The sequence below is a fragment of the Leptidea sinapis genome, chromosome 15, assembly GCF_905404315.1.
Source record: "Leptidea sinapis chromosome 15, ilLepSina1.1, whole genome shotgun sequence".
Classification (NCBI taxonomy): domain Eukaryota; kingdom Metazoa; phylum Arthropoda; class Insecta; order Lepidoptera; family Pieridae; genus Leptidea; species Leptidea sinapis.
The window spans coordinates 9,982,833-10,007,916 of NC_066279.1; the positions used below are offsets into that span (position 1 = coordinate 9,982,833).

Here is a 25,084-nt window from a genome sequence, read left to right on the forward strand (position 1 = left end):
CATATGCCGCAGAGCTGAGTCTATCTGCTAGATGGGCAATATGTGGACCCCACTGAATCTTTTTATCTAACGTGATACCCAAGAAGACCGTAGTGTCCACAAGTTCCAATCTCTGGTCACTTATAAGTACGTTGGTTTGTACCTCCGCTGTGTTTAGTGTAATGAACCGTAAACACTTTGTTTTTTTACCGTTCAAGTGCAGATTATTCGTCGTCATTGTAACTCTCAATAAATTAAAATTAAATTTCAATAATTATCAGCTATCTTAAGAATGTTGCAGAAAGCACTACTAGCACACGTTACAATGAGTAATTTTGGACGTTTGTTTATGCAGTAGAAGAATTAATCATACATCCATTCTAAGAAACTTGCGGCCCATAGTAATGTGGTTATTTTTGTAACACGTTCTCGGTGTTTGTAATACGAAAGTGTAGCCATGTAGTTAGCATTTGTATAAAATTATATCTTACATAAAAACAAAGTTTTCAATTGAACACATCTTTATTATTTGAGTTACAAATCAGAATAAATTTGGACAAAAGCTGTAATAATAAAATAAAATTAGGCCTTTTCATTAGCAGGTCCGTATTCTTTACACAGTTTTGCGACATGATGAGCTCCAACCGCAGCACGTCTCGGCAACGTAGCCACATCGTCACCAGTCGCCATTCGCACGTTGAAAGCATGCAATCTATTGGTACCAGCTAGCATACGTCCGATTACACTGCCAAAGTTAGAACGGTGGAAGACAAGAAATAAAATAATATGTAGTAACAAGACAAACTGCCCCCGGGGCATGAAAATAATAGGGAACTCCCAATGGAGTCCTAAGCAACGACTAAGGGCATATTTACCTGTGGGAGGCTCCTTTGCACAGGATGCAAGCTAGATAATGGTTACCACAACAGCATTATTGTGTTTCGGTCTAAAGGTCGTAGCTAGTGAAGTTGCTGGGCAAATGACACTTGACATCTTATGTCTCAAGATGACGAGCGCAATTGTACTGCCGCTTGGAATTTTTGGGTTTTTCAAGAATGCAGACCGGCACTGCATTGTAATGGGCATAGCATATCAATTATTATCAGCTGAACATCCAGCTCGTCTCATGCGTTATTGTCACAGGTTATTGTCACTTAAAAAAAGGTTGTCCTAAATGATCCGTGGTTATTAGTGAACTAAACTTCATTTAATATTATAATCACTTTAAATAAAATACGAAATATAGTGTGAGATTTAATGCTGCAACTCTTAGATGACTAGTAATTCCAATAGTAATTACATTTATTGCATCACAAGATTATAGTAAATCCTTTTAAATTGCTAATGATATAATAAGCCCAAGAAATGTAGGCTGCAATACATTTTTCAATCTAGAATCTTAAATGTTTGGCATATAGCAGTATAAGAACAAACACAGTAGAAATCCAATGAGAAAGTCTTGGCACAGAGTATCAGTATTAGATAGATGGCATCACCATAAAGTTCGTTAAAATAACAAAATTGCATAAAGGACACAAAAGCATATATTTTAATAATTATAATTTACCCGTTTGATTGGGCTGTTATAAATAACGATTTAATCGCATCGAGTGCAATTTAGTGCCGAAACTGAATATTAAGGACAGTTATGAGGCACAATTGCTGAATCACAGCAATTTATCGAAAACGCTTACTGATGCACGCTTTGCCAATTTTTAAAACTATTCCGCTTTCAAATTGGCAAACACAAAATATTATGCTATTCGCATGCTGCATAATAATGACTTTATTGTAGCTATTGGAAGCAGCGCTGTCGTAAAAACAATATAATAATATATTGAAAGAGTATCACTTCGTGGAGGGAATACAAGGATTATAGTGGAAACCACGTGGCAACAACTCTATATGACAACTGGGAGATAATTTAATTTCGACCGATGCACGATGGTGGGATATAATTTAATTAAAACCAAATACATTATTAATATTACGAGCAGGCGCCCGCAACCTCGCGTGGATTTTGTCATATCATTTAAATTTACTTTTCTTTTTCATTTGATTGGGATGAAATAAAAACTAAAATATGACCTACTACATGAACTTGACCCACCCAGTACAGCGACAGTTCAGTAAAAACAAAGGATAATTATAAAAATAATTAATTGGCATCGCATAGGTACACCACCTATTATATGTTTTTTTTTATATTTATTGAATAGATACAACAGAATTATCATTTTATGATATTATCTATGTATCTTTTTTCTGTAAACATATTTCCACACGCGTTGTTCACATTCAACAACATAGGAATAAAATTAAAATTATTTTAAATTTCGAGTGGCAAACTTTATAAATGTTTCGTGAAATATACAAACCGAACGGTGCACGGTGGCTTCAGTTCTGGCATGAGATAGTCTATTTCGTAGTAAACCACTTGCATGGCTGGACCGTTATCATCTCTAATAACCAAGTTTTTAGAACAGGACTCCCCGCTTCTTACGGATACACATTTGGCTACAGTATGTAAAATAAAGGAATTAATTTTGTACGAATATCTTATATCTTCAAATTTTATTGTAGGAGTTGTTTTCAGCAGGTAGATCAACTAATAAAGATTCGGAGTTTCGTTTACAAGTTTAGGCCAAGATTGTATATTGAATGCATATTTTTATTAATAATATTTCATCGTAGAACGTAATGATTAATTTTTTACTTTTATAAAAGTTAAGTTCTGGTTTATTAAGAAGTCATGGTAGTAACGTGTTATTGCACTAAAACAATCTGGAAATATTTTGTGCTTGAGATCTTTTGATATAAATATTAATATTTTAATGGAATATTACAATAGTAAGTAGTATTATCAAATTATGAATTTTTAATGAATGAGTAAAGAAAGAATGACAAATCAAATAAACACACATCAAAAAAGTCTAATCAACATGTACTAATTTAAATGTTAGGATGGTTTTTCACATTATAACATTGTATTTTATATTTAAAATAATATTTTTAGGGTCCTATGAAGTAAAAATTACAGCTGTTGGCTTTATAAATTCTTTTAATAACAGAAATTAACAATATTAGAATATACTGCAGAAACTAAGGTACATAAGCAACTAAACATTTTTTTAACAAAATGAAATTTCTAAAGAAAATGAATTTACTGTGAAAGAATAGGATAATTTAAAGTATGGCCTCTGCTATTCAGAACTTATCGGCAATGATTATTCATTGAATTAATGAGACAGTTTATGTCATATTGCGATATTCGCTCCCAATGGAATTGTAGCAAATCCTTCAGCAGTTGGGTTGTTGTCACTCCGTCCAAGTCCTTCAAAACACGCCTATGGTGCATGTCCCATGCGTGCTCGATGGGGTGGAGGTCTGGCGATTGTGCAGGCCAGGGCAATACCTGGACGTTCTCCGTTGCCAAGTATTGACTGGTTCGCCGAGCTGTATGTGAACGCGTATTGTCATGCATTAACGTAAAATCGGAGCCAAAGGTTTGTGCAAATGGACATAAGGTCTGAGAATATCATCAACGTAATTTTCAGCGTTCATGTTTCCATTAAAAAAACGAGCTCAGTTCGCCTGTTTTTCATAATACCCGCCCATACCATAACTGTTGAGCCGCTGTATGGATGAACTTCCTGAATTCAACTGAGCCTTTCAGTATTTCCGGGCCGACGGTACACTCGCACCCTTCTTGTATCAGGCCTAAACCCGAATCGCGACTCATCGGAAAACATAATTTTATCCCATTGTTCCTGGGTCTATGTTCTGCTTTCTCTATACCATTCATTTCGACGAGCGCGATTCCCGTGACGTATCGGTGGGCACCTAATTGGTAGGCCGTACTCATGCAGTCGATTTCGCACAGTTTGGGGACTTACATCAACACCACTTGAATTTTGTAGCCTCAAACTTATCTTTCGAGCGGTTAACATCGGCTGGCGTCTTGCAGTCAGTTGTATGTACCGGTCTTGCCGAGTGGTTGTACTCCTTTTACGACCTGAATACTGTTCAGCGGGTTCCCTTGTATTATTGTAGCGCTGCCGAAGACGACAAATAACACTTCTATGAATGCCAAAATGCCGAGATACCTAAGATTGACTTCCCGCTTGCAACATCCCTACAGCTCCATGACGTAAAGAATATCTAACACTTCAATTTTGTCGCTAACTTTATTTAAATGGTTAGAAAAATTATAAAATCAAGACTAAAACGTAGTAATAAAAACGCACTTAAATTCAAACAAATTCTCTTTCATTTAATTTTATGAAAAAAACAAAACATAATCGATTTTTTTTACAACCAGCCAGCATGTCATCAATAACAAAAAAGTTGACATACCTATGCACTTTGAGTGAATAAAGGCTTAGAAATTAATTAATATAAATGATATTACAAATTTACAAATGTAAATTTTATTTACATTTGTAAATATTGGACCAAATTGGGAACGTTTTGAAAAAAGGAAAGGTCCGAAGCACCTGAAATCGGCAAGCTTGTATAATATAAAAGAGTAATGAATGTAGAGGAAGCGCGTGAGATTTGTAATGACAGAAGCAAGCGGCATTCTGTTGTCACTGCCTACCACGACGTGAAAGAGGCGTGAGTGTGTAGGTGTATGTGTGTGTATTATTAAATTAAAATGCAGGCAATATTGATATACTTCTATATCTTACCAACAACTTCATAGAGTACAAGAATTCCTATATCTTGTAATGACTTGTGCCACTTCATAACCTTTTCGACCGGCCCAGAAAATACCCGTGGCCCACTCTTATGAAGTTCCTAGAAGTAGGAAATACAGGTTGAATAAATAGGGGAAGTATACGAGTAGATTTACATTTATTCAAACAAAACAAATCTAATAACTATATTCACAATACTATGATTAATTTACATTAAAACTATTATTACGGGGAAGCGTTCCAAGAATGCTGGCAGCATTTCCACGTTGGACAGCTAGGCTGATCCGTTGACCGAAACAGCTGCCAGCGCTTGGGTTGCCAGTAGCCCTTTTGAGGCGAGAAGGATGGTACTTCGTACATTCTCTGCACCTCTGGGGCCCACGGGCCAAGTGTCTTGACACCAAAAGATGTAAGACTCACTGAGACCGACATTTAAGCATAGATTGTTGTTCCAAATTACAAAAAAAAAGTCTGAAGACTCTTAGAGAGGGCAATGAGATATATGATGTAAGGTAAAAACCAGCCACACATGGAAATCCACAATACTAGAGGTCAAGAAATGCATTGCCGGCCGGAGGAGAAATAGGAGTATGGCCGAACCTTGAAGATTCCTAATACGCAACAAAATATAAAATTTGAATAATCCAGAAAAATACAAGCCAAATATAATATGCAGCCACTTATTTTTAAAAGCTGAAATTACACTTATCTCTTCGTTTACATGATGAATATAAAAACTAAAAAATAAAAATACTATTTTTCGAAAAATACATACTTAGTTGAAAATAGTTAAGGTCGTCGGCGTTTAATATAATTATTGTATATTTATTTCAAACAGAAATGGTACGTCGTATTGCGATATCCTTTACTGGAAATGGCATATAACCACATATAACATGTTGTAATCAAACTTTGAATGTTAATTAATTAATTCGAAAAATTTTAATTTTACCAGGTCCAATGTATTTAGACAGTAAAGGATACAGTTTTGATGTATCACATAGTAATTAATTACTTATTTTTTTAATCGACTACGAAAAGGAGGAGATTCTCAATTCGATTGGTATTTTTCTTAATAATCAATTTTGTTGAATCTTACCTTAAGTTTTTCAGATCGAGATTTAATAAGAATAGATGTTGTATTCAACTTTTCATGCTGATCTTTTGGCTTAGTCATCACTGTAAAATTATTAACAGTTGACATTAAATGTCTCAAGCACAACACGTCGAAGCAGAGAAACAATTAGATTTATGACCGAGCTCTGCTTGGTGTGGAAACTCACGGAGATGAGTCGTGTTTGACATGTTTTAAAATCATAGCATTCTTAAAATACATAAATAATCTGAAACTTAAGTAAATAATAAGTCAATGGTTTTTGCAATAAGTAATCTATTGAAGTAGATATCTATAGATAATCAACAAAGTAAAAATTAAATTAAAAAATACTATAAACTTTATTACATTTATGGGGAAGGCCTTTGTCCAGCAGGGCACGTCTTCCGGCTGATGATGAAAGTATCATCATGGTGATGATGATGATACTTTGATACAATTATTAGAAGTACTACAAAATGCATTTACGAATATACGACCTACGCCCAAGAAATTGAATGCAATTTTCTACTGTTTTTAGAAGTGTTTGTATGATTATTATAAAAGGTTCATATTTTAATTTTAAATATTATGTCAACTCACCCTTGGCATTGGTATTTTGAGGCCTGTTGTCACGTATATTAATGTCCTCATAACTTACTTTCTTTGATATTTCAGGAACATTCATACCTGTGACAGAATTTTAAGAAGATAGTAAAAAGTTTTATTTCATACGAGACGTCGTCTCAGTGGACTTAACAATTGGGATGTTGGTGATAGTAATTATCCTTATTCTCTAACGATACTGACTATTATCCGGAACTAAAACCTACTTAATAAGGACTCTTGAATTTGGAACAACGAAAGGTACGTACAAATTATATACATAAAATATAAACGTGCTAAAAGTACCTAATAGCTGACTAAACAGAGCTTAACCATAATGATATCTATACAATTATTTATTTGTAATTACACAAGTCTTTTCTAATTTGGTCAAAAGTCAAGTCAAACAAGTATATTACTCTGAATTTCAGCGTTAGGCACTTGTATACAATTTAGTCCCTAGAATTAAATTCACTTTTTGTATATCTAATATTTCGTACCAAGTTATATTCCTGACACTTATGGCCAATTTAGTTTATCATTAATAGTATTATTTCCTTTTTTTTTCTTTGCGCGTTAAATATCAAAAGGATAGACAAGGTAACACTAACAAAACTAGTGGGAGACTCCTTTGCACAGGTTTGCCGGCTAGATTATGGGTACCACAACGGTGCCTATTCCTGCCGTGAAGCATTAATGTATGTGTTTCGGTCTAAAGGGCGCCGTAGCTTGTGAAATTACTAATGCTAGCTAATTATAAATTGACAGAGCGTATCACTTACTTAATAATAATGATTAATAAATCAGCTGATAATCAGCTGAACGTCCTGCTCGTCTCGTCCCTTATTTTCATAAAAAAACACAAAATGAAAAGAAAACAAAAGGAAGGATAGATAACACTGTAAAAGAATTGATGATAGCGATGGGTAGAACATACCAAGCAATATAGAAAAATGTACAAAATATATTATAAATTGGTATCCAAGACAAGGGAAAAGGAATCAAGAAAGACAACCCATTAGATGGGAAGATGATTTTATAAAAGTAACTGGACCAACGTGGAGACTATCTGCTTTGGACATATTTTCACAATGGAAAATTCTGGAGGAGCCCTATGTCGGAAGATGATGATGATGAGAATTAATAATATCACTCAGAATAGAATATTACTGAGACTCATTAGACAAAATAATAGTATTATTGATATATTAAATTGGCTATTGGTGTATAACATAGTACGAAATAGTAGATATGCAAAAAGTGAATTTAATTCTAGGGACTAAGTTGGATATAAGTAAGTACCTAGTATTAATCCTAGTAGATAATACGTAGATTATAATATTATAATTATACTAATTTATACATTGTTTCCAATAAAGGCTTATTCATTCATTAAATACTGTTATATTATACTCACCAGCCGTACCGGTTGGGCTACTATAAGCTTCGAATTTTGCATCGTCGGTAAAACGATTCTGGTAATCGTTATACGCATTCACTGGATATGGACTTGTCTCTGTTGGTTTATGTTTATTTTGTATTCCTAATTAAAACGATAGCATTATTAATCAATTAATTATATGATAATTTTCAAAATAGTGTTTACATATTTATTAACCTCTTTGTTTACTCACTAGCTGACCCGACAGACACTGTTCTGTCAATAGACAAAAAATGATGTAAGAATTCGGGAATAATGTAGTCTAAAACCATCGGGAATGTGTAATCTAAGTTGATTATATAGTAATAAAATGATTAGGATCAATGTCGTATTTGTGTAAACAGCTTTTACATTAGCGCTTTATAATTGCTATTTTTTTTAAAGTATTAAAATGGATATAGTATGTTATCCTTAAGAGATACACATATGTCATCGTGGACTTTTCTGTAGGCCAATATAAGATACATAGTTCGACAGTACATTATTTTGTTATATCGCAAATTGTGCAGACAGCGTCTTCGTTGAAAACTCCCGGACGGCTTATTTTTTCCGACACCTCCAACAAATATCGTTCTATATTAGCCAATGTACTTATACAAAAACTCAACAAATTATATATTAAAATCTTCCTCGGGAAAACAGCACGAAAATTGGTGCAGTAGTTTTTGAGTTTATTTCGAACAGACGGACAGTGAAGTTAGTATACAACAAATATTAACAATAATAGTTATATAGACATATTCAATATTTATGAACGCGAGTTCGTTCGCATCTTGCAAGTGTAACCATATTAGTTGAAGAGATACGTTGATTTTATTTATTAATTATTTTATAACATTTTATCTAGGTGACATAGCATAATATGACGGATACCCACTAAAAGTTTCATGTCAGTGACAGGTCAATGCTAAGCGCTATAAACAAGATTAGCTTTTCCATCCTTTGCAAATCCCCGCCCATTACTCTACTACTAATCTTTCAGTTTTGCTAACTAACTTTTTTTCGCCGAATTCGTTACATTCGGAGTAATGAAGAGAACCTTTGCCGCAATTAGAATGCGGCTAGTCACGAACGTTGAAGTCATTTAAACAAATGCGTTGATATAATATTAAGGAAATAGCTGATACTCATGACTTCATCAGCGTCCACAGATAACTGAACAAGTAATGCTTATTAAAATCGTTGTTTCTTAAAACTTTATTAACATTATATTAAATGAAGATATCCAGTAGCTTTTCCCTGATGTGCACACAAATGAAAACTAAAGAGGATGTAAATACTACGTTATAATAGGCGGAACTGCCTAAGTAAAAATTGAAATTTTGTTTAGTATGAAACGTGCAGTGGTTTGAACATAAGTTTGAAATAGTAGTAACTGCATTAAGGCGATAAATTTGAAGGTAAACAGTTGCTTAAAACGTAGTGGATTTCGGTGATCTCCGTTTTTTACAAGATTATAGCCGTCATCTGTACATCTATAAATGACTGCACGTTTCATACAATCGAGTGAATTGCTTTTTTATTAGAGTTTCGCTAGGCTGCGTTGTAATGAAAACCTCTATCATTTTATTTATGTAGGAAATAAAAGCATTCTGAGCCTATAAACGTTGATTCATTAACGCTTTTTTATTACCTACATGACTCTGAGATGACGGTATATTGTGGCGGTTGCCCTTTCACTCATAACAAAAAAGGTGAAAACATGAAATGAATAAATTATAAAAAAAAAAATTTTTTACGAACTGAAACTTATTATACTTATTATATTTTCTAACTCTTTATTATGCTATCTAGCTACTTATGTCTATTGTATATTTTTAGCTTTGTCTCGTATAGATTAAAATCCTCTATTTTAGAATATATTTACAAGTTAAATACTGTTAAATACTTATTGAAATATTGTTTACTCACCAGCCGGCACTGCCGCGGGGGACCGATTATAAGCTTCAAACTTTTCATCGTCGATATAACGATTATGATAATCGTGAAACGCACTCCCTCGATATGAGCTCATCTCTGATGGATTTTGCTTACCTGTTTTTTTTAAATAAATATAATACCATTAACAACAAATTTACTACTCGTATGCTGATAATAATAATCGTAGGCCCCCCACAAGATTGAACTACGATCTGGTCAAGATCGCCGGAATACGTTGGACGAGAGCAGCGCTGGTCCGATCTTCGTGGAAATCTTTGGGGGAGGCCTTTGTCCAGCAGTCGTCTACAGGACGTCTTCCAGCTGCTGATGATGATGATGATTCTACGGAAACAATTAAAGGCAACCTTAACGAGACTAGGAAAACGTTCGAGTAAATTTTATTAAGGCCTAATCCTGCCTTTATTATTTTTGAAAAATAAATCTGAGCAGTACTAAGATGCGCTCGTCATCTTGTAAGATTGAAGAGGTTAAGAGGGAACAATAGTGACAATTTTTCCATGGAAAACATCTCGACTCTTTTTACCTTGCTTTTAAGGCTTATGCCTAAATTATTTTCAAATAAAATCAAAATCTTCAATATCTATCTCTCTCTTTTGCTTTGATATATGTACATGTTTCGGTGAGTGCTAGAGTACTGCAAAAAGTGCCTAAAATGGCTTAAGCATTTAGGTTGTAAACAGAGGCCTTGTATACAAATCAATCCGAACATGGGATGTATATTGGTCATATATATAATATATATATATATAATAAATACCATGGTATAAATATATAATATAGTTTTTTACTCAAGAATTTTAGTCGGAACTGCTCGATATCCACATAGCTGCTATGCTTATATTGCGCAGCGGCGATTTTGGATTAACAAAATGATCCTTGAAAACATTATCCATTTTTGTGCAATAATGATAATTTTGCTCGGTCGCCATCTTGGATTTCAAAATTGATGCCAAACTCGTTCACTACAACCCTGAGAACCTTAGAAACGATACCTATGTTGTCACAATTTTAATAATATAATAGTGAGGATTTTGTGCGGCGACCTTTCATAGCTTTCTTTCGCTGTCATACGTTATAATTCGGAATAATCCTATGTCTTTTTCCGTATATCTGCTAACTTGTGCGCAAAAATGCATTATGATCGGTTGAGTAATTACTTAAGGTTTTTAAAATTATTTAAAATAAAATATAATAATATTTAAAATTTGTTTATCACGCTTTCACCGTGATAAACAAATTAACTAACATTTTCAGTTATAAGTAAGGATAATATTATCTATTTATAATCTCAAAAGAAACGATTCCAAAGTAGTAGGTGTAAGGTAAAAAAATATTTAACGTTTTTATTTTTCAACAGAAGCTTATAAGTTAAATTTTAAAAGATGTCTTTTATTTGTAACCGGTAGTACCGCAATTTATTTTTGAAATATTTAAGAATGAAGAAGAGATGATAAGCCACTTGAAATTCTTGAAAGACGAGAATTAGAAAAAGATGAGATTAAAAGACTCAGACGTATTTTTTTTCTAAAGGAAATCTCAATCGTCACAATATTTGCAACTGTACCATGTTCGTACTGGGATACAATAGTAACTTACCCGGTGCAGCTGCCACATAACGTCCATTATTGTCATTATACGCTGCAAGATAATTTGGATCTATTCCAGAAACAAATTGTCCTTGATTATGAACCTGAAAATTATAAGCCTGAATAAAGTATTGCACTTTTGATTTTTTTTCTCGATTTAACCAAGGTTTATACATGGGCCGCACTGTAAAGATTCTGTACTGACCAACTATTTAAAAACAACTACATAATTTGCAAATTTAGCACTCCGAGAGTATTTGTATTAGTTTGTGTTATTGTCATTTGTATTTAATATGCGGCGTCGTTTTAAAAGTGGCAGTGCCGTTAATTGTAAAATGAAAATATTGGTGCCATGGTTCTTATAATTTTCACTTTAGTTTGTGCCAACAAGAATGTTGTCAGAGATTTCAATTGGCATTTAGTAAGAAGCTCCATCTCCAACTTTATGTATTCCTTGTGCAGTGAATTCAGACGTGGTCGATTTTCATTGCTCCTGCTGTTATCGAAAATTTGTACTGTTTTGCATATTGGTATGATCCAAGTGTACATGTACTCCATGAATACTGGATAACGGATTTAATGGATGTCCTGAAATGACTCCGTGTATAGTGGTGCTGTTAAAATAATAGAAATATAACAGAGAACATGCATTGGCTGCGTATAATATTTACCTCGGTGACGAAAATTGGGTACATTGCTTTAAATCTGAAAGGAAAAGCTATGATATCGTTGAAATGGGTCTTTCATTCTGAAGATTTGCCTCTTTGAAAAACACTTTAAAAAAATAACGGGTTGCACTACGGGATTGCCGGCAGAAATGAAAACTTGAACATTAACGGTTGGCATTTTTGATTATTTTGGAATGGTTAGAGAATAATTTCGCACGAATTGCTTTATTTATCAGTATCAAAGTACCATTCACGTGGTTAAATACAATATCGTTTATCGTACACAAATATGACAATTCATATACCTAAAAAAATTTAACTTTCATCCATTATTTCAACGACTGTCTTATATATTTTCGATGGGGTCACGTGCCCTGACGCGGAATTTAATATTTTATACCAATCTCATTAAAAGTGCTCAACGCCACTAAAGTTTTCAGTTTTCACTTCATAAATAATTGTAGTATTTAAAAAAATATAATTACGTTTTGCCCATATGTTGCAATCGGCGTATTTATAGGAGCACCATAATAATGTTGCACATTGGGAGCAATACGATGTCCTGGGTTTTGCACTGGATACCTGAAATTTTACAAAGTAATATGTATATTATAATACTATGATAAACTAAGTATGTAGTTCAAAACTACATAGTGGTTTGAACACTATTTACGCAATAACGTGCGGCTGTCTACGTAGATTTCAATAGCTGGCTAATGATGCAAATATTTCTATCGCATCGTAATTTGTTCTCAATTGATGGATTTTAATTCTTTAACGCATTTTCGTAATATTATTCGCATAATGTAATTCGCAATATGTAATGCCCAATTATTTTTATTAGACCGCTATTATGACAGTATTGTTAAGGTTTTACAAGACGCTGCCAAAAAGAGTGTGTGTCACGATGTACCCGTAAGACATAAGAAAGTTTTGGGATAGAACTACCACGTTCGTGAGAGTCACCAAAAAGCGAGATATTATTTCAAATATTGGCTACGGTGTAAACCGCAAACTGGTGCTGTTCGCGATGAACAAAAGAAAGATTGATATCTTCTTAAAGATTTATATTTCGTCTGTCTTAACAGGATTAGATAAATTAGTTCTTGTGTAGTTGAGGTGTCGTGTGCAAGTCGTTGAAGTAGAAGAGTGTTTAGAGACTGAGCGTTTGGAGATTAAATAAAACAACTGCTTGACTGTGAGGAATATGTGGAAGATGATTTATTAGAAAGTTGCATGATATATATACAAAATCCTTAAAACTAGTTAACCAATTACAATTGTTACTTAAAAAATATTTACAAGTTTAGAAAATACACACCAATACTAAAGCTTACATTTTGACCAATAGTAAAACGTTTCATTCAATAAGAATTGAGATTAATATTATGTGTTCTATCTCGCTCTAAAACTAATGCTATCGCAGTAAACCGGCCAGCGAGCGCGGGCTTGTGTAAACTCGCGTCGAACCTCGATCATACGATGTCAATGAGCATTTAGCACCTACTGTGTCGCTCATTGATTGAAATTGCATGAATAGTGATCGACGCCCCGATGCGTCAGACGAGTACGCTCGGCCTTGCTGTGCGGTTGTGTAACGCGGAGCGTATGACTGATCACGTGAGTATATCTGCGGTCGTCGGGAGAACGTGACGATGCTTCGATGAGATGACTACTGGTGATCTGTATGATTCTATGAGTTGATGTACAGCATTATGAAATGGTTCTTATCAGAGCTAATATTACGTTATATAAAATAAATTTTTCTTTTCAGAACGAATCTTTCGGCATATGCTTATTACAGTTATTATGCACGATTAAAATTTCTACGATCTATAATGCTACGAAGGTATTACGTTACAAGTTAAATATTAGACATTTGTATTAATTGATATTATTGGTTGTAGGTACAGCTACAAGTGAAATGAATGAATGTTATATTTGACAGATAGATAACGAGGACCAGATAAAGATGCATATTCTAGCCTCTCATTAGGCAGATAAAAACTTCGTAAAATTCTGGAAGGCCACGAAACGTCTGAACTATAGATCAAATTTACCTGCGAGCGTTGATAAAGAGCATGAACCAAAACTCATTGCCGACTTATTTTCGCACCACTTCAAAGTGGACCCATTGTCTACTCGTAAAGCAGAATATGCCTCATCGCCTGGTGATGATAGTAGTACTGAATGCAAACCTCTTCGTTATTCATCGCACCATATAGCCAGTGTTACCACTAAAATGAAAAGGGGAAAGGCTCCAGGTTTTGATGGATTAAGCCTGGAACATATTCTTTATGCAGGTGATAAAATTTATAGTCTTTACGATTTGCATAAATACAGGTTACTTGCCAAAAAATCTCATGAAAACTGTGGTGGTTCCTATTCCTAAAAATAAAACTGTCGATCTCTCCAATCTCAAAAACTATAGGCCAATTTCGTTAGGTACTATTATAGGAAAAATACTGGAGAGATTTATTTACCCGGATGTAAACCGTAATTTAAAGATTGATGATGCGCAGTTTGGTTTTCGTCCCGGTCTCTCAACGGAATCTGCTATATTTATACTACACATGTAGCGACACCGCTGTATACGCATGCTTCTTAGACCTGAGCCGAGCTATTGATCTGGTAAAGTATCAATTACTATGGCAAAAACTCACCTTGTCGAATGTACCGCAAAAAACTGTAGATTTGTTGAGATACTGGTATGAAAACCAAAAAAATTATGTAAAATGGGGCGACGCCATCTCTAATGACTTTAGATTAGAGTGCGGCGTGCGTCAAGGAGAGGACCGCTTTAGCCTTTATGCCAATGATCTAATTGTGGAACTTAGAAATGCCGTAGTTGGCTGTCACATAGGGAAAACGTACGTGAATAACTTCAGCTACGCTAACGATATGGTGCTTCTAAGTCCCTCAATCAGAGGCCTCAGGAAACTGCTGGCTACCTGTGAAAAATATGCAGGGCAGCATGGCCTCAAATATAATGTAAAAAAACACAAATGATGGTGTTTCCGGCTAAGAAAGGTCTGGAGAAAATTCCGATGGTCTTTTTAGACGGTGTATCCATAGATAGAGTGGACCGATTCAGGTACTTGGGGCGTATCCTAACTGAGAATTTGTGTGATAGCAAAGATATAGAAAGCGAGCGGAGGGCTCTGGCTGTTCGATGCAATATGCTCGCACGCCGGTTTGCACGGTGCAGTCCTGAGGCGAAGCTGACACTGTTTAGAGCATATTGTCAATGCTTCTACACGTGTCAGTTTGGGTCAACTGCACTAAAACTGCATGAAGCAGCATCAGAGTGCAGTATAATAATGCATATCGTATTCTGATGAGACTGCCCAAATATTGCAGTGCGTCAGGCATGTTTGCCGACGCCACAGTCCCCGATTATTTCACAGTGATAAGATCACGAGTTGCTGCTTTTTGGTCTCGCATTCGCGAATCCGAAAACGAAATGCTCAGTGCATGTTCTGAGCACCCAGAGAATCCTATACTCCATTACTGGCTTTCGGTACATCGTGACATTAACCGGAAAAAGTATTATCAGTACATTACTTTTTGTACGAACCCCCCCTTGGGGCAATTTTAGTTTTAAGTTACTTAATTATTAAGTACTGTGATGTATACAATTTTATTTTAAAGTACATCTTATTCTATTTTATTCAATTTACTGTAATGGGTTTAAAATGCCTGAAATAAATGACATATTATTATTATTATAAGATAAGTATAAAATATATAATAGTCAAGACATTTTGAAAGTGAGCTGGAAAGGACTGACGGATAAGTGAAGAAAAAATACTTTAATATTATCATTTGTCGTTGCCTGCTTAAATATGCAACCACTATACCAACGGATAAATGGGAAGAAGCTCATAATCAACCCATTTAGCGCTCAAATATAGCTCAAAGGCGTAACAATGGTTGAGGATACTCGACTTTCGGAGTTTCTTAGATCTAAAGCAAACTCCCAAGATCCACATGTGAATATGAATATTAATATATATATGAATAGCACAGACTAGATGTAATGCGCGACAAGTGACCGAATGTTCCAGACTTAGATTGTGTTTACTATCCACGGTCCAGCACACGCCAGAAACAAGAGGCAAGAGTCGCCATCGCTGGATACGGCTCAGGCGACGTCGTCATTACTCATACATATAATGCGTAGGCCTAGGCAGTAAATACTATCCAACCATCAACATGAGCGCGTCACACCATATGGAATGAGCTTCCTTGTGCAGTGTTTTCGGGACAATACGACATCGGTACCTTCAAAAAAGCGCGTACACCTTTCTTATAGGCCGGCAACGCTCCTGTGAGTCTTCTGTTGTTGCAAGAGACTCGTAAGCTAATTTCTCCTCCTCTTCCATAAATCAAACCATTGCATTTTTTTATAAAAACTATAGTGCTATATCCAATAAAACATTTGCTTAAAGTTTGCGTAGTCATTATAGATAGGTACCTATATTTTTATATTGATACTAGCTATGAATACCCGCTTCGCTGGGTCATTTTTAATTGTATACTTATTTGTTAATGTTAATAATCTATCACTACTTACTTCACAATTTTTTCACATAAAAGACACATTTTCTTTTTTCTTATTAATTTATTGATCTTACTTATTTTTACATTAAAATCTTACGACTAAGTTGACATTAATATCTTTTATCATCTAACATTAACTGATATCCTAAACATTTTTATTAAAATACATTCTTATATACTACGTTTACAGTTTTGCATTCTGGTGCATAAACAAATAAATTTTCTTTCTGTCCTACGCGTGAAAAAGCTACATAGAGTTGACCATGTGAAAAACAGGATTCTTTTAAATTAACTCCACAAAATCGGAACGTCTGACCTTGCGCCTTATTGATAGTCATACTATAAGCTAGTCGTACAGGAAATTGTAACCGTTTAAAATAGAATGGTAAATCATTCGAAATTATTGGAATTCTTGGTATAAAAACCAAGTTTCCTTTTTCTTTGCCAGTGAGAACTTCTGCCTCAATGATGTTGTTCAAAATTTGTTTTACGCATAATCTTGTACCATTGCACAATTTTGGCGTATTAAGATTTCGCATTAATATGACTGGTGATCCAATTTTTAGCTTTAATTCATGAGAAGACATACCAGGTGGGTTTAATGAATTTAAAAATTCCGTTGGAAAGTTTAAACTTTCATCTTGATTCATCATTGTATCTATTGATTTATAGAGTTTTTCCTCTCCCGGTATCATTTCCTGTATTTTTTCATTTATTCGTTTTACTGCATCATTTTTTGTAACCAAAATTGTTCGCTCAGACAACCATGTTTTATTTAAATAATTTTGTTGTATGGATGGATAAATTTTGTCTATAAGGTGTTCTTCGGTGTCTACCACATGACATATCTCTTCAGTTAAAATTATTTTACCAGACTGTGGATCTAGTGGGTAGGTGCCATTCCCAATTTTCAAAAGATTGTCGGCAAACTCTTGTGCTTTTGGATCTCCAGTAATTAACGCTCGCATATTTTCTGTCAGTGATAACTTTTCAACATTGTTCCAAAAAATTGATCGCTTTAAACATGCATTTATTTCGTCAGCTGGTGTTGATTTTGGAATAACTGGTAACGTTTGTCTAAAATCCCCTGATACTACTAGCAATAAAGCATTTCCCATTAGTTTTGTATTTTTCCGAAGATCCTGTAATGTTCTATCCAGCGCTTCCAGTGATTTTCGATGAGCCATCGTGCACTCATCCCATATTATAAGTTTGCATCTTATTAAAATTTGGCCACGTACAGAAAATTTTGTGATATTACAGACTGGGAATTCTTGTTCAGCTACATTTAATGGCAAATTTAGTGCAGAATGTGCCGTTTTTCCACCTTCCATTAATGTCGCGGCAATTCCAGAGGATGCCAATGCTAATGCTATTTCATTTTTCACCCGAATTGTAGCTAGGACCAAATTAATGAGGAAAGTTTTTCCAGTACCTCCGGGTGCATCTAAAAAGATTATTCCTCCTGCATTCGTCTCAATACGATTTATTATTGTGTTATATACTATTCGTTGTGTTCGTGTTAATTTTGGTTCATTTTCTTCAATGTAACGTTGCAATTCATCTTTATTATAATTAAGTTCTTTTGATAATTCAGAATTAGTCACGCTTAATTCGTTTCTTTTAGGAGATTGCACTCCGAGAGTAACTAAAGTTTGATTACATATTGCGAAACATTGATCTTCTAAAATTATCAAAGCTTCATTATAAATATTATCGTTGAATGTAATATTCATATCTTGATTTTCTCTACGTAGTCTTGCTAGAATATCATCACTCATACTATCACGATATTTCAGCCATAGTCTATTCGAATTTGAAAGATTACACGATGTTAGAATTATAGCAAAGAGTTCTCGCAGTTGATTCGCTGTTTCTGTTTCTGCTGCCTCTTTCATTGCCTGCTCCCATTGATTATCATTTTCTAATAAACCACGACGCTGGCATGCTTCACGATACGTTTCGCAAATGTAACCATCAACTGTTCGAAGATCTTCAAAAGAAGTTGGTCCACGTACTTCATGAAGTAGTAGACGTAAATAGAAACATTCAGCATTCTTTGGATGTACCGTATATACTTTATCTTTATCTTTGAAGACAGACCTTTAAATCCTTCAACCGAAACTCCTTTCTTTCGTCGATTAAATACTTTTCGCGATGAATCCCATGTGTAATAACTGGGAACATCTCCATAAAGAAGAGTTCTAGCAAACAGATCACTTCGACACAATTCGAAAAATGCAGTTAACGTAGTATTAACAGGTTGGTTTGCAACTTTTTGTGCTGTTTGATTAGTAAAATATACCCGTTGCCCATTCTCAAGGTGAACTGCTAAGTGAAAAACAGCTGGATCCCTGCCATGAATCGGAAACCCCAATATACGCCAAGCTGCCTCATTACTATTTATATATCGTCCCATTTGATAACTTAAAATTTCATCATATCTATTTTCATTTGTAATTTCAAAGACAGCCAAATCACTTCCTTTGTTAATATAGTTACACACATATTTAATTGACTGAACTGAACTGCAATATTCTACATTTATATGTGCATTAAACATTTTCGATAATAACGGATTATAAGGGACAACCCATCGATTATCAATTTCGATTTCTTCACCCCGTACTCTAATTTTTGCTGTAAATCCTCCTTCACTCGGTGGTCGACGTCGGTATTGCGGATATCCATCATCTCCCGTTTGCGTCTCACTCAAAAATGATCTTGGATATCATTTTGAGCATTTATTATCTTTTATACAGGGTGATTGCATATTAAGTGCCCCGCAAGGTCCATGTATCATTTGTTTCACGATTATTTCATATAGAACAGGATCTTCAACCGGATTTGGGAATTTTGCTTTAATAACGTCATCGATTTGATTTGAGTGAATTTTTTCTTTCAGCCAAATTAAATTGTGTGAGTGTGGCAACCCTCTCTTTTGCCACTCAGTGGAGAACATCCAGCTATTAACATTTCCGAAAATACAACTCTTCACAATTGCATTAATGAATTTTACTCGTTTCTGTTTAAACACGCGCGCAATTAAATCATGTCTGTCATGTGACTTTTGTCCAAATTGTAACTCATCTTTAATTTCCTTCCATGACGAATTGCACGTAAACGTTATGAATAAGTCAGGACGACCATATTTTCTCACATACGCCATTGCGTCTTGTGCATATTGAAGCATATGCCTAGGGCTACCAATGAATGTAGAAGGCAAAATTACTATTCGTCCCAAATTTTCAACATCCCCATCATTGGCTACAGCATCTCGTAAGTGAATATATTCATCCGTTCGTAATTTATTTTGATTTAGACGGATAAATAACAATCTTTCTGCTTCTATTTTTGCTTGCATATCAACAATAAACTGTAAAAACAATTTCCGACAATTGAGTATATGATTGTATTTATTCACTCTCTCCATTATCCGATATGCGTAAAATTCCTTGTAAGAAACTTTTTTGTTTGTAGGGCTATTTGTTTGTGGATCAACATGCTGAATATTAAAATGGTAACCGTTTTCACCATGACAAAATATTAGTGGATACTGTAAGGCGTCATATATGTGATGAGTTTCAGCGATGCGTTCCAACTTATTACTTCTTCGTTATACCACAATATCCCTATAACTACTTTCATTGTCCACCATAACTACGGCTATTTCATTTACTTGAGGTGCATTAAATCGTCTTTCGTGTTCGCCAATTGGCTTTTTATCTGCCCGAATTATTATTTTATAATTATCCGAAACCATTTTTTCCATCGCAGTCTTAAATATCTTTATCAACTCATTATTTTCATGTAGAAAGCGCTGTAAATGAAGAATAATATCTCGACGCAATTCTGTATAATTTGAAAGCCTTTGATCCAGTTCGTCTTCTTCATTTCCTACAAAGTAAATTTGTAAAAACTTCGGAGTATTATTTGGGAGTGACAATAATGATCCAATTTTATGATATACTTGTCCCTGTATTTTAAATACTGGATTAAATCCTTTTTCTTCAATTACTGCAGTTGCTCCAAATGAAGTCATTTGAAAGCATGCATTGTAATTTCTAATTTGTTGTAAGAATTCTTTAGAATTTTGTGTTTCTCCTTTCATATATTCTAGAAATTCCGGTGGCAGTGATTTTAACTCTGGTAATTTAATTTTGCCACTTGAACAGCATATACTTTGCGTTTCTCCTTTGAATTTTTTAGCTTCACAAAATTTGCATACTTCATTCATTCTTCCGATCACTATACTTGAATGTTCAAAATAATTTCTAGTAGGATTATAATGAAACGCCTCTAGTTCAAGACTGTATTTTTCCCGACGTTTTTGACGAACAGAATATACAGTTGTTTTAGAAACTTGAGCCTCCATTTGTTCATTTTGTCGAAGATCACGCATTCTTTTTGCATTTTGTATTCTTCTATCTACTGCCTGTTCATTTGTCTTTCTTTTTCTTTGCAATCTTTTTCTGATTCGGTCCGTTTCTTTAGAATCATTAAGCTGCTCTTCAGTCTGATTATTTCGACTTTGATGATAATTTTCTCGAAGTAATGTGAGACGTTGTTCTCTTTCGTCTGTAGTTTCATTTCTCCGTGACATTTTTTGCCTTTTCGATACAATTGGAGAACGAGAGAATACGCATTTACGTTTCGGCATCGTTAGTAATATTTTAATTTTTTTTTTCACCTTTTTCACACTGCACTAAAATAAAAAAACTAAAAAAAAAAGAAACAATATTGTGTATTACACTGCACGTTAAAACTTTTGATTCTTCACTTTAAAAAACACTATACGCCGTTATTTATGATTATTTAATTTTTAATATTTATTTTTTCGTTATACAATTCTTATAAAAAATCGACTGAAGCACGGGTTTGACATTTCGGCTTATATAGTCGCAAAAATTATCCCCACTACCGACCAAATTTTCCGGAATGTTCTAATAATTTCGACTTTTAAGTATCTCAAGAAATTTTAAAAGTTTCTAGAACGATCCAGCATATTTCTAATCTATCAAAAAGTTGAGATACATTTTGGAGCTTTCTAGATCATTGGAGGAATTTCCAGAACATTCTATATTGATCAGAAAATTAGCATACAATCTAGAACATTCTTAATCGTTCAAAACCGTGGCATATAAATCATTTCTAAAACATTCTGGAATATTCTAGATCATTCTAGAAATTTCTAGGTGATTCTAGAATTTTTTCGAACATTTGAAATATATTTGATCAATCAGAGCCTTGGAATACATTCCAAAGATATCCAAATTATTCTTGGATGTTCTAGATTATTCGATAAATTTCTAGATCATTCTAGAATTTTCTAAATCATTTTTATTCAATCAGAATCTAAACGTAGATTTTAGAACTCTTTATATAATTCTAGAATTTTCCAGATCATTCTAGACATTTCTGGATCATTCTAGAATTTTCTAGAACATTCTCATTCGATTAGAATCTAAATGTAGATTTTAGAACTTCCCAGATCATTTTAGAATTTTCTAGAACATTCTTATTTAATCAGAATCTAAACATAGATTTTAGAACTCCCTACATCATTCCAGAATTTCCCAGATCATTCTAAACATTTCTGGATCATTCTAGAATTTTCTAGAACATTCTCATTCGATCAGAATCTAAACATCGATTTTAGAACTTCCCATATCATTTTAGAACTTCCCAGATCATTTTGGAATTTTCTAGATCATTCTAGAATTTTCTAGATCATTCTAGAATTTTCTAGAACATTTTCGATCGATCAGAACATTGGTATACATATTAAAGCTTTCTAGAACATTCCAGAAATTTCCTGAACAATCCAGACCATTTTAGATCAATAATAGTCACATTTTCAAAGTTAACATCTTTCAACCCCCGTATCTTTTACACCCTTATAATTATCGACTTGCAACCACCATAGTGCACAATGGGAACCTTGTACCTATTGCCACATACAAACACTTTTGGTCTGCGATGCGTAGTTTTGGCTGCAAGGTGAAATATAGGGACACACACCTCCAATTTTATATATATAATAGAAGATAATAATATAATGAGAGATAACAATTTATAATTCTAAAACCTTAAATAACATTATAAAAGATAACACTAAGCTAGATCTCCTGGGACGGGATCAGTCCGCCTCAATACGCAGGTACTTACATAGTAATATTATTTCCTGCGCTAGTTGCTGAAAACGCAATCATCTGATTTCCCTTGGGGTACTCTGAAAACGAGGATTTTATCATACAAATACTGTTCATATTACTTTTTATATAATTTACAAACAGCCGTTTATGATGCTTTTAACAAACGTATTATTAGTACCAGTTGTACAATTAGGATAAGTCTGTTAGCCCAGTTTTTGATGATCTTGATGATGCTTTCATTTTTTTAATGAACTTATTTTCATAAAATAAAATCGAAACAAGGACGGGACAAGCAGGACGTTCAGCTGATGGTAATTGAAACGCCATGCCCATTACAATACAGTGCCGCTCAGGATTCTAGAAAAACTTAAAAATTCTGAGCGGCACTACAATTGTGCTCGTCACCTTGAGACATAAGATGTTTAGTTACATTTACCCAGTAATTTCACTAGCTACGGCGCCCTTCAGACCCAAACATAGTAATGTTTACACATTACTACTTCTGCAGACATAGGCGCCGTTGTTATAACCATAATAGTCGGGCATCCTGTGAAAAGGAGCCTCCCACTGGAAAATAGCTCACTATGGATCCTGGGTCCCAATCACAGTAGGTGCAAACGTATTGTTTGTATGAATGTTAAGGTGAGTATTTGTGTGATTAGTAGACTCGTTAGGAGAACGCGGCGAGCTGTTTTTTGAACAGACAATTTATTCGAATTTAACACTGAACACTGCGTGACGTTGACGTGCCACATGTTCTGATATACTTTGTTAATAATTGAAACTAAAATGCCGGGTTGCGTGGTAATTCTTTGTAAAAATAATACTACAAGAAATAAAAAAGAGACTGGTATCATGTAATATCATCAGTAAGTATTTTGTTTTTTATTAATTTAAATGTAAAATAACACGAAGCGTATGTTACAAAATTTTAAAGATGCCATTGAGTCTCAAGATGCCACGTTATTTAAATAGTTGCCGTAATAAAAAAGCTACTGTTCTTAGGTACTGCGGTATCTAGTTGAAGCGCAGCGGAGACCAATACGTAATGTATTATTATTGTCTAGGGAGATAGTATATTATTTATGAGATGAAATGAAATGGAATGAGAAAATTTTATAGGCGTTACTTTGCGGAAATCCATAATTATACAAATGATTTAAGTTTTCTTTAGTGTACGAGACTCCTCGTGCCAGATTTAGGCGAGACAACACGTCCTGAGGATGCCTCGTGTAGAGGCGAAACACGGGCCGAATTGTTTACAGATGTAAGCTAGTAATAACGATTATGTTCTTTAAAAAAAAATCTTGCAATATCAGCCAACTACGAATGAGCCTAGATTTATAAGGTTCACTTGATGGGAAGTGAGATAACCGTACTCTAAAAGAGAGCATTGTAGGTACTATTGTTTAAGGTCAGTGTACTTTAGAATCCTACGCTAAAATACTTTTTATTGACCTATACACTGAAATTTTTGTCACATGCCAGCGATATAAACATAACACAAAAAACACTCAATTTTCCGACCTAAATATACCTACTGACTGGTAGTGAACTAATAAACTAGAACGTTTCTGAAAGGAGTCTGATTCAGTCGGGTCAAAATGTAATAAAAAAGTAACAAGTTGTTGGATGAAAAAAAGTAAAATTGTTTTAACCCTCATACTTTACATTACTTACGCGAGTGGGAAGAGTTCTAATAGAGAACATGTTCTACTTACTCGGGGCCGCGCCATATTAGACAGTAATTGCTCCCTCGATTACTTACGAATTAATTTATTGTTGTGGAGGGCGACTAAAATTACCTTATTGACAAATGTTTAAACTGAGAATTACCAAAGCATACACGAATAAATTTATTTTCGTGGAGGACAACAGCTAGAGGCATCTTATTGGCGAATGTTTTACCGAGAAGGCCAAATCACACATTCTAAGGTGAATAGACACCTATGTACCATATACATTTTAAATAGTTGGTGGACTTACATCAAAAAGACTTTCGATCATTGCCTATCGTTCTGTAGGTCGGAAAACCTACTGCATGGTCGGAAAACAAAAAACCTCGGAATAATTAATCATACTTTTTTGTAATTAGATATTATAGGTACTGAACTAATGTTCAAAGGAATTTATTATTAAAAGTTTATTAATAATTTTAAAAAGTTTTCTTTTAAAAATCTTGTAGTAAAAATTTGTAGATATTTTATTAGTATAAAAATTTACCTGCATCCAATCGTCTTTCTCTTGTCACATATTTATCCATGGCGATTTTTAAATAATAATTATAATTTTATTCTGATACTTAATTCAAAAGATTATTAGGTTTCTAAGTAAGTACCTACTATCGTAAAG

At 34.2% G+C, this 25,084-nt stretch overlaps 1 protein-coding gene across 1 annotated transcript; it reads right to left on the reverse strand.

Moving 5' to 3' along the window:
- Nucleotides 1–482: 482 nt before the first annotated feature.
- Nucleotides 483–25,084, reverse strand: LOC126968478 (uncharacterized). The gene is made up of 11 exons (XM_050813543.1): nt 24,956–25,084; nt 22,746–22,809; nt 12,500–12,596; nt 11,357–11,450; nt 9,731–9,853; nt 7,796–7,921; nt 6,376–6,462; nt 5,779–5,858; nt 4,671–4,779; nt 2,358–2,496; nt 483–724 (listed from the first exon to the last, which is right to left on the reverse strand). The coding sequence occupies exons 1-11, from the start codon at nt 24,993–24,995 to the stop codon at nt 562–564; spliced, it is 1,122 nt and encodes a 373-aa protein (XP_050669500.1). The 5' UTR covers nt 24,996–25,084; the 3' UTR covers nt 483–561.